This window comes from Ochotona curzoniae, unplaced genomic scaffold (assembly GCF_017591425.1).
Source record: "Ochotona curzoniae isolate NIBS_2020 unplaced genomic scaffold, NIBS_Ocur_1.0 contig_50, whole genome shotgun sequence".
NCBI classification, from domain to species: Eukaryota; Metazoa; Chordata; class Mammalia; order Lagomorpha; family Ochotonidae; genus Ochotona; species Ochotona curzoniae.
The window spans coordinates 5823115-5832982 of NW_024466446.1; the positions used below are offsets into that span (position 1 = coordinate 5823115).

General features: G+C 47.0%; 1 protein-coding gene and 2 pseudogenes across 1 annotated transcript in view; 2 read left to right on the plus strand and 1 right to left on the minus strand.

Annotated features, from left to right (window-relative positions):
• The window catches only part of LOC121162057 (aminopeptidase O (putative)), a 261196-nt gene extending 257922 nt beyond the window's left edge, over positions 1–3274 (minus strand). Inside the window, exon 1 of the mRNA XM_040988871.1 lies at positions 2317–3274. Coding sequence (XP_040844805.1) covers positions 2317–3257 — 941 coding nt within the window. The 5' untranslated portion in view covers positions 3258–3274. The remainder of the gene's footprint in view (positions 1–2316) is intronic.
• Positions 3275–8409: 5135 nt separating this feature from the next.
• LOC121162091 lies at positions 8410–8472 on the plus strand (annotated as a pseudogene).
• A 222-nt stretch (positions 8473–8694) lies between these two features.
• Positions 8695–8793, plus strand: LOC121162088 (annotated as a pseudogene).
• Positions 8794–9868: the final 1075 nt, after the last annotated feature.

The window sequence follows — 9868 nt, forward strand, 5'->3', positions numbered from 1 at the left end:
GAACTACCAAAACAGGAAGTGTCACTCTTCCTTACACACATACAACACACCCCTCTTCCTTATTACATGGCACAATTATCAAAACCAAAATTCATCAATCATGTTAAATATATGGTACATCAATGGAGGATTCAGTTTTGAATTTTAGGGACTGCTTTGTGAGAAGTCAGAGCTGCAAGTGGTTAAGTTAGAAGTCCACCACTGCTTCACAGGGTGCAAGTCATGTCAGACTGGACTTCTGTACCTCCTAAAAAGTACAAAATCACAGGCTGGCAGCGGGCCTAGTAGGGAAACTGAAGGCATTCCTCTGCTAGGCTGCAGCTTCTGCTGGTGAACATGAGAGCCAGGGCTGGGGATAGGCCATGTCGGACAAGACAGCAGCACCTGTCATCATATGTGTGGACTGGGTCATCAGGTGAGGTGGGCTGAGCTAAGCTGCAGCACCTACAGGTATATATGAGAGCTGGTATGCACAGGAAATAGGGCTGGGGTGGGCTGGGTGGGGTTATCAGGGTTATCCCAACTGGGCTACAGTTCCCACTGGCATGCGAAAGGGCCAGGTTTGTGGTGGGCTGGGTTGGGCCAGGCTAGCGCACCCATTAGTTTGTGTAGGATGTGGGGCTGGGGACAGAACTGACCAAGCAACTGCAATCACCAGTGTGTGCATACACAGGTTGATGCAAATGATGCACTGACTGGGACCTCACACTGGCCGGCACACAAGAGTCAGTCCCATGGTCACTCAGGCAAGGTTTCTTGGGGGATTCCCCCAAGTGGACCACAGGACTCAAAACTCTGGCCACAGGGAAAATTACAGGATTTCTGGTCTGACCTTGGTGTGCGGTCTGATCAGGACTGGGCCTCCACAGTTGCTGATGCCTGTGCAGTAGACAGCATGCCCAGATGCACCCACAGGACATGATGGCCAGTTCATATAGGCCTCCAGAGGATGTCAAGTGGCATGTTGGAGGATTGAGAGCAGAACAGGTTGAACAACTCTCCTGGCCAAGCTTTAGCAGCAAGTATCTGGGAAAGCGGATGCATTAGGGTAGATTATGTCAGTCAACAGATCTCGGAAGGATTTTCACAAAATCAACAAAGTCTCAGAACTCTCAGTACCACTCAAGCAATACCCTCGGAACACTCTTCCCCACAATTCAGGGTTTCTAAGATGATATCACGTGGACTTCCTACATCACTGGGTGCTGCTATAGTCTGGAAGCTAACAGCAGCCCTGTCCCCTCCCCCTACCCCTCACCACCAGATACAGGAGAAAAAGGAAAATCAGAAGCATTTGTCCCACCCACTGTCCCCCCATGCCTCAGCCCTCCCCACTCTAATCCGCGGTCCTCATGGCATGCATTCTTGTCAACTATGTGAACAAGATTAAAAAGAAAATAATTTTAAAAGAATGGTACAAGTAGTGCTTACAGTCAAAATGATGTTTAAGGGGAGAAAAAAAATTCCAGATTTCTGGGGTAATGGATTCAGAGACTCTAAGACCATGGCTCCACCTACGGGACTCGGATGCTATAAAAGACATCAAATGCAGCTGACAGAGGTCAACATTCCTCCACTCAGGCACCACACGATTATCATATCGATCTGCAGCACACTAGTGCCACAAGATGAGTAAGTAATGAAGAATCACTAAGGTTTGATTTTAAAATTCTCCAACTTTAAAAAATCTGGACAACTTTTGGAAGGGAGGCGATGAAGAAAAGATAAGTGACTGGGAAGAGATGCCCTAGAGAATGTTGCATCATCAACCCCTCCCCGCACCAACAACCAGGGGTTGGTAAGGCCAGCGTGCAGCCCCAGCATGACTGGCTGCTACATTCCTCAGATACACAAGTTTTCATGTGCTCTGGGGGTCTGGGTGGGGCGGAGGGGGGCTCATACCATATGGCTACTGACTCATCCAAGCAGACATAGCTGCTGTGAGCCAGGGACAGTAAGAAAGCCACATGCTGAGTCGAAGCCCTTTTCCCAGCCTGACACCTGCCAGCGTATGGGCAGTCTGCTCTCCCAGGAGGACTGTGAAGGAACCCTGAAGACAGATGGCTTCCATGGATGTCCCTGGATGGCACCTGCCTGTGGCTCTCCTAGCTCAGAAATGGGGAGGGGGGCTTGGTAAAGTCATCTTTTCATCCTGACTGAATAAGAAAGGTCATCTGGGGTTCGACATGCCTGGGAACTGGCGTGCCTCCTCATGGCGGGGTCTCCAGGTTTGCGGGTACCTGGGTAAACACGAGCATCTCTGCAGGGTCTGGGACCAAACAGGCAGAGGGCTGCAGAGCACATGTACAGTCTTACCTGCCGCTCTGGTCTGAGGTCCACATCACAGACTGCCCCTCAGGTTTGGTTCTGTACCGGATCCTGATGGCGTGAGGGAAGTCAGGAGCAGTCTGAGCCCCTCTCTTCCTGACCCGCAAGCTCCAGGCGTCAGTGGCAAACGAGAGTTCTCCACAGCCAGGAGCCCGGCTGCAGCGAGCGAAGCAGTCGAACTGCTCCTGCCAGCGGCCCGCGGGCAGAGACACCAGTTCCTGTACAATCTCCTTCCTGAGCTCCTGGGAGCCCGTGGTGAGCCTGGGCAACCTTGTAAAACTTTCAATGCCCGGCACAGAGGCCACATCCACCTCCTCGACCTGTAACACGGATAAATCACAGCAGTCCAGTATGAGCCAAAAATCTTCCCTCCCATGATTCTCTGTGTCACAGCGGTACTTTTTGGAGCTACAAGTCTCAGAGGCCTGGTCCCGGTTGTCATGGTTACCATCTTCATCACAAGTAGCTTTTTCACCTTTACCACAGACTGTAAAATCATTATGTGCCATTTTAGAGGAGACGGTCCTTGAATGCATCACGAGACCAGGGCCGGGATTAGGCATCCTCAATGGAAAGGCCTCACCTGACTCCGGCTGGCAGGTTTCCACGGTGGAACGTCTTGCATCCAGTGCCTTGCATCCACTTCCGTCCTCCAGGAAAAGCACGATAGTGCCCTCAATGACTTGGTTTTCGAAATCCACATCTACATCCAGGGCGTAGTGCTTCACGAGCATGTGGCTGGTGTTGGCCAGGAGAGGCAGATCATCTCGGGCAGGGTCCAACATGACGTCCAGGACGTGGCTTGCTGTCTTGAGCGCTGTGTTAACAAGCTCAGAGGTGGCTTCCTGCCTGCCTCGATCTTCAGGAATCACAAATGGCCGCTTAACAAGAAGATATCCGATGTCCTGGGGGAATGGTTCTACAAACATTCAGTCCTTTAGCAAAAAAAAAAAAAAAGCGCAAAAAACATCATTAGACACAATTGCAGGTAACACCCTAAATGCTCCAGGCACACTGACTGACCGCCTGTGTGGTAGATGTCCAGGGCTGGAAGGAAGGCAGATGAGCCTTTCCGGTGGACATGAGATGAGAGTAAGCCATAAGGCACATTTCTAGAAACACTTCAGTTACCAATGGAATGAAAGGGGCCTCCCCAAGGCCAGAATGGTGCTCCGGATAGAACAGACCCCACTTTGGAAATGGACGAGCATTACGCAAAAGCAAAAGGGAGCATCTCCGTGGCTCCTGTTTTAAAAGATATTAAGTGTATCATTTCTAATTTTGTGCATCCAAGGATAAGTGATTGTTTCTCTACTATGATTCTAAGTAACAAGTGTGAATGAAGGCTAAATGGCCTCTCATACATTTATTCTTTGAGAGTCATAATTTAATACATACAATGCAACTCCAGGGATTAATGTACTTTTCACATTAGGGCTGTGCTCATATTAGCACTTCCAGTAAATTATGGGAAAATGAGCCAATTTACCAGGAGTGCATTCTAAGTACTCCTTTGAGATTATTCACAGAGATTTTTCAAATTTATAGTTAAATACTCAAGGTATATCATTATATCTTAATAGCTGAAAACCCATTAACATTCGAGGTAATAGCCTGCTTGTGGCAAACAAAAGGTCTCCTCATTTGAAAAAAAAAAAGTATGCAAATACCTATAAAAGGAAAGAGAAATTAAAATGTAGAAACAGATGTTGCAATAAAATGTATAAGTTCTTCATAAAGGTTCAGAGGCAAAATGTATTCCTATTATATAATAGCAATCTGACTAAAAGAAAAATTTGAAATTGCTTCAGTCCCTGATGTATATATATCTAATTTATTTTAGTGTGTGCTATTTTTTTTTTTTTAGCCTTTGACCAAAAATGAAAAAAATGTCGAGAAGACAAGTAAAAACCTGGACAGAGTTAATTTACTTAAAATAATTGTTTACACTTCTGAACATTGGGGAGCATTCTCCCCCTAGCTACGTCACTTGACTTCTCGAGCCGGCCGAGTCCCTTCCCTCTCACGCTGCTGGACTCCTCGCTCTCTTGTGACGCGGTCTGCGTCTTCACCATTCTTCCATCTCCCTCACTTCCAGAATCTCACACTAGCAATCAAGCTGATTGAATTTTCAGCGTCTACCTCACCACGGGATACATCCTCATCAAAATCTTAAAAAAAAAATAAATAGGAGTGGCCTCCCGCAGGTGTCTACACTCTGATTTGTAGCTGTTCCCACTGACGGACATGCTATGCCACACCGCGTGCACCCGATGCTCTCTGACCCTGCAGGTGGGCGGACTCTAGGTCTCCCCACCTTCTCCTCTGAAGCCTTATGCCACTCCTGGATTGCTCTTGACTTTAGTTCCCACATCCACCTGCCACATCCTACTCTCCCTCCACACCCCAGTTCAAGTACAACCACCTCTTGAAATCCTTCTCCCCTCCTAACGACCTCTGTGTATAGTAATGACTTTCAATGTGATGAGAGCAAAGCAAAGTCAACCATGTGATCTCCAGGGGAGAAGCTGGTACTTCCCTGGGTCCTAGAAAAATCGGTGGGCACAGGGGATAAGCTGAAGCATTGCCCTTTCTGCAAAGAGTGACTCAATCTGGCATTTAATGAATAATAATCTTCAGTAAAAACACTGCTTTATGTATGCAATGGAAGCAATGATGCTAAAACTTCATTCTGCTGGTATTCTGGTTTTCAAAAAACAAAGTCAATTAATTAAATACAATCCTGGAATACACACAATATACAGAAAATCTCCATCAACTTAAGAAAAGGATTCATTTTGTGGATGTCTAAACTATCATGTTTGGGGAGAAAAAAAAGTTTGACAACATGGATATTCACTCTCTTTTGTCCCACTCTAACAGAATTATTGAACTACTTGTGAAAATGTGCATGATTTAAGAATAAAACAGACTCTACTGAGCCATTTTCACCACTCTGGTCCCCAGAAGCTAGGAGACCAACTGTTCCAAACAGCTCCAACGCTGGGAGGACAAGGCTGTTCAGAGTTCTGCCCATTCACACCTATTATTGAAACTACTGTGATCCAAAGCAGCAGAGCTACTTGAAGGAAGTATACCGTGTGTTGTGCGCACCCTCAGTGCTAACGGGCTAGACTCCCTGGTCCTTTGGTTTCCCTCAGTATGTTCTTGAGTGTATTCTCCATGGAGGCAGATTCTAAAGCTTTTCTTTGTTTAGCTTCCCAGTTCCATGTCTATCCCAGCCTCAGTTGATTGATTGGTCCTGGATGTTACCAAGACGAGGACAGTTCTCTGAAACTAAAGCCTATCTTGAAGTATCTCTCTCCGTAGATACTGTCTTCCAGGTCAAAGGAAACTTACACCTCTTCTCACCAGGGTAAATTCTATTCACCTGAGTCCCAACTTTTGAAGGTCATGAGAACAAAATATATAAAACCCTGCTTTTCCATTCAAATTCCAAACCTATCAAGATTAAAGTGAAACAAAAGCAGGCCAAGATATTACCATTACTACTGATGCAAGCTAATCCTGGGCAATGCTGGACCCAGAGGAGGAGGTGGGCTCCTCAGTTAACACTGAGGTCTGGGGGAGGAGAGAGTAGCTCCTTGCAGTAAGGAGTGCTGCCTAAATGCAAATCAGACAAGATGGGGCCAGCATTGCATATGTCCTCCAGTTCGCATCCAGGCTGCTCCACTTCCTGTTAAGGACCTTGCTTATAACCTGGGCAAGCAGTAGATGATGGGTCAAAGCCTTGGGACCCTGCACTCATGTGGGAGATCCAGAGGAGACTCTCGGCTCCTGACTTTGGATCAGTTCAGCTCTAGCCACTGCAGTCACTTGGGGAATAAACCAGTGGATGGAAGAGCTTTCTGTCTCTCCTCTCTCGGTAAGTCCATCTTTCTAATAAACTTTCTTTTAATATGGCACAGAACTGACCTCATCCACTCACCCTACATTTCCTGGTGTAAAAAGCAGTAAAGGTATGGGACCAGAAAGTTAATGTTGAGTCTCCCACAAAGAAACATCAGAAAAGTGAAATCAACACTTCTTCCAACTCCACCCTCTACGACTCACTAAGGAAACTACTCATCTGGTATTTTTCTCTAGCCCGTATTTTTCTCCTTCCCACGGACCCCCATCCTACTGCTAGGACTTTAAATACCCTTCCCAGGGTTGACAACTTCCAAAACAACCAACCAACCACACTTGGTTCTAGCATTATGTTCACTAGTCTTTTATTTTGCTGCACTTTGGAGCTGGAAGATATTCTGGGGCTCAGGCCAACGTAGCAGTAGAAAGGAGGGCAACAAGGCCCAGAGAGGCAGTCTGCTCGAGGTCACCTGCATTCTGGTTTTATCTGGGAGGAGAACTTGCTCTACTCGGAATTCTCATCTTGCATGTGGTCCTGCCGTCTCCTTCACATTGTCCAGGCTTGTAAATCCATTGTCATCTCTAAGACCTTCTCCAAGTTGTGTGAAGAGACTGGTTAAAAACAAACAACCGTGGCAGAATGTTTAAGCCACTCCCAGGAGACAAAGGAAGAACATGAAACCAGAAATCTGTGAATGACCTAAATCTCCTTTCTCTGCAGGGCCAGGACTCTCCCTGGAGTCAGTCAGGGTCACAGCCCCACATAACTGACTGTGGTTGTAAACGCATGTCTGTGGCTACCTCAAAAGGCCTCTCTCAGCAAATGGTAACCATACTTCTAAGGAGGCTGTTGACTTCAGCACTTTTGGCTACTCCTGTGCACCAACTGAAAATGCCAACCTCGCTGCAGCAGCAGCGTTTTTCCATTCTCTGTCATAAGCCATAATGTACGAAAGTTCCCCCCCCCTTTATCAAAACCAAAGGTTAGTTTCTCAGTGGCTAACCGCTGCTGCTTCTAAAATAAGTGTGTTTTGTGGTGAGCTTTTCACATGCTTAAAAAGATGGGCTCAGCAACACCAGCAGAGGCTCTGAGAGGATTAATGGATGGCGACATTTTTCTTAAGAAGGGGATGAGATCAAATACTGAAGAGAGCTGGGGCACAGAGAAAAAACCACTGTGCCGCTCCATCACCCAAACTGCGAGAGCCTCTGTAGAGACAGGGCCAAGCCTGCGATGGAAACCATTTCATTCCCCTTCAAGTTACGTTGAGTATGCACCACTCTCTGGCCCTTAACTTCCCCCGTCTCATTTCACAGTTACCTCCCTCCTGCGATGTTCGATGGACTCTGCTGGATTCCTGACTGATGTTCAAGTTCGTGACATGCTAAGCAGAGGAACTCCACACACAGCAGGTTCTCAATACCGCTGGAATCCATGTCTATGGATGATTTCAATGCCTAGTTACCTGCAGAACAGAGATTTAGCTTTGCATACCTTCTGCAGTCTAGTACAAAGTATAATGAATTTCTTCCTTCAAACAATTCATTCCTCCTTCCCCCTCAACCAGGAAACACCTGGGCCTTGTAAGCAATTTGGGCGGTGGGAAGAGAAGTTTTCACGTATATGGCTTATTCTGTAGCACTAAGCACACTGCAATTAGTTACTAGATATCTGACAGATTACTTGATCAAAAGATGACAGCTTTCTGCTATTCCTGATGCATTCATTCAGATTAGTGGTGATTGTTCTAATGACAGTTTATTGGCTAAGACACATTGTTCCCAAGTACAATTCCTTAGACACTCAAATGCACCGTTCTAGGAACCTACTTATTGCTGTGAAACTCAGTAAAATCATTTCAGAACAGGGGCTGGTATTATGGTGCAGCAGGCTCAGCTACAATGCGGATAGCATCCCAAGTCAGGTCCTGGCTGCTCCGTTTTCCATCCAGCTCCCCGCTAACACGGTGTGGCCTGGGAAGGCGGGAGATGATGGCCCAAGGACTTGGACCCGAGCCACCTATGTGGGAAATTCAGAAGGATTTCCTGCCTCTGGGCTTTGGTCCCACCTAGCCAAGGCCATTAAGGCCATTTGGAGAGTGAATCAGTGAGTAAAAGATCTGCCTCTCCCTCTCTTGGTCATTCTTTCAAATAAATAAATACATCTTCTAGAATTTTCATGATTAGAATCAACCTTCAAAGTTCAAATGTGTGCTCGCTTCAGCAGCACATACACTAAAACTGGAACAAGGCAGAGAAGATTAGCATGGCCCCCCAGTTCTAATCCCGGCGGCCCCTCTTCCCATCCAGCTCCCTGCTTGTGGCCTGGGAAAGCAGTCGAGGACGGCCCAAAGCTTTGGGACTCTGCACCCGCGTGGGAGACCCAGAAGAGGCTCCTGGCTTCGGATCGGCATAGCATCGACCGTTGCGCTCACTTGGGGAGTGAATCATCGGATGGAAGATCTTCCTCTCTGTCTCTCCTCTCCGTATATCTGCCTTTCCAATAAAAATAAAATAAATCTTTAAAAAAAAAAAAGATTAGCATGGCCCCTGCGCAAGGATGGCTTGCAAATTCGTGAAGCACTCCATATTTAAAAAAAAAAATTCAAATGCTTTTTTTAAAGATATGTCATGCTGACATATTATTCTACAACTTTCATGACTCTATGGTTTTGAACTACATTCATGTTAACATATGTAGATCCCGTCTGTTTTACCTGGTTAGTGCCCCCATCTGAACATTCTACACATTAGCTAAGCATCCCCCTTTAACAAATACTTAAATCTTCTTCAAATTGTCATTACTACAACTAATGTTGTAAGGAACATCTTCTGCACATGCTCCCCAATGCATCTGTTCAAGTTTTTCTTGCAGGTAAAATTCTTGGAGATGTCATTTTATCTGATAATAACACTGTCTTGCCTATCTTCTTTGTTTTTCTGGGCACTCTCTATACTTTTACTTTGAATCGCTCTTGATCATTTGGCCTAGATCGAATTTTTCTTAAAGTTTTTTTTTTTTTTTTCTGGTGGGTCTCAGGATGGGGCGTCTCATGCCTGGATCCCGGACGGCCGCCATGGGCACATGGTGAGCCGTGTCCTGGCCTGCTGGGTTCCAGAGGCTGCTTCCTTTGGGGTGAGTAGACCGAGGGGGGAGGCCTCTGGGACTGGGCAGGTCTGGCACCCACCCGCCGCCCTCATTGGGTGGTGAAGGGGATTTGGGAGGGGCGCGACCTTGGGCCTGGGAATTTAAACCTCCAGCAGCCTCCCGGCAGCTGGTGGGTCTCAGGACGGGGCGTCTCATGCCTGGATCCCGGACGGCCGCCATGGGTACATGGTGAGCCGTTCCCGGGCGGCCAGTGCGCCATTGGTGCCAGGCTCCGCCTGCTGGCCGCCCAGCTGGGGAGCTGTGGGGATTTGGTTCTTTGAGTCACTGCTTAATTAGCTCCAGGTTGAACCCATGGTGATTCTCGGACGTGAAACAGGCAGTAACTCTTCCTTTGTAAAACTTGTAATCACTAATATTGCTGGGCACCAAATACCAGTCCATGCAGAAGCCTGGGCTTGGGGCTTGTCCTGCAAAAGTAGCTCCAACGGCTGGCTAATGTGTCAACTGGTAGGGAACAGAGTAGATCTGGTACGAATGAGCAAACTTTAGCCCACAAGTAAA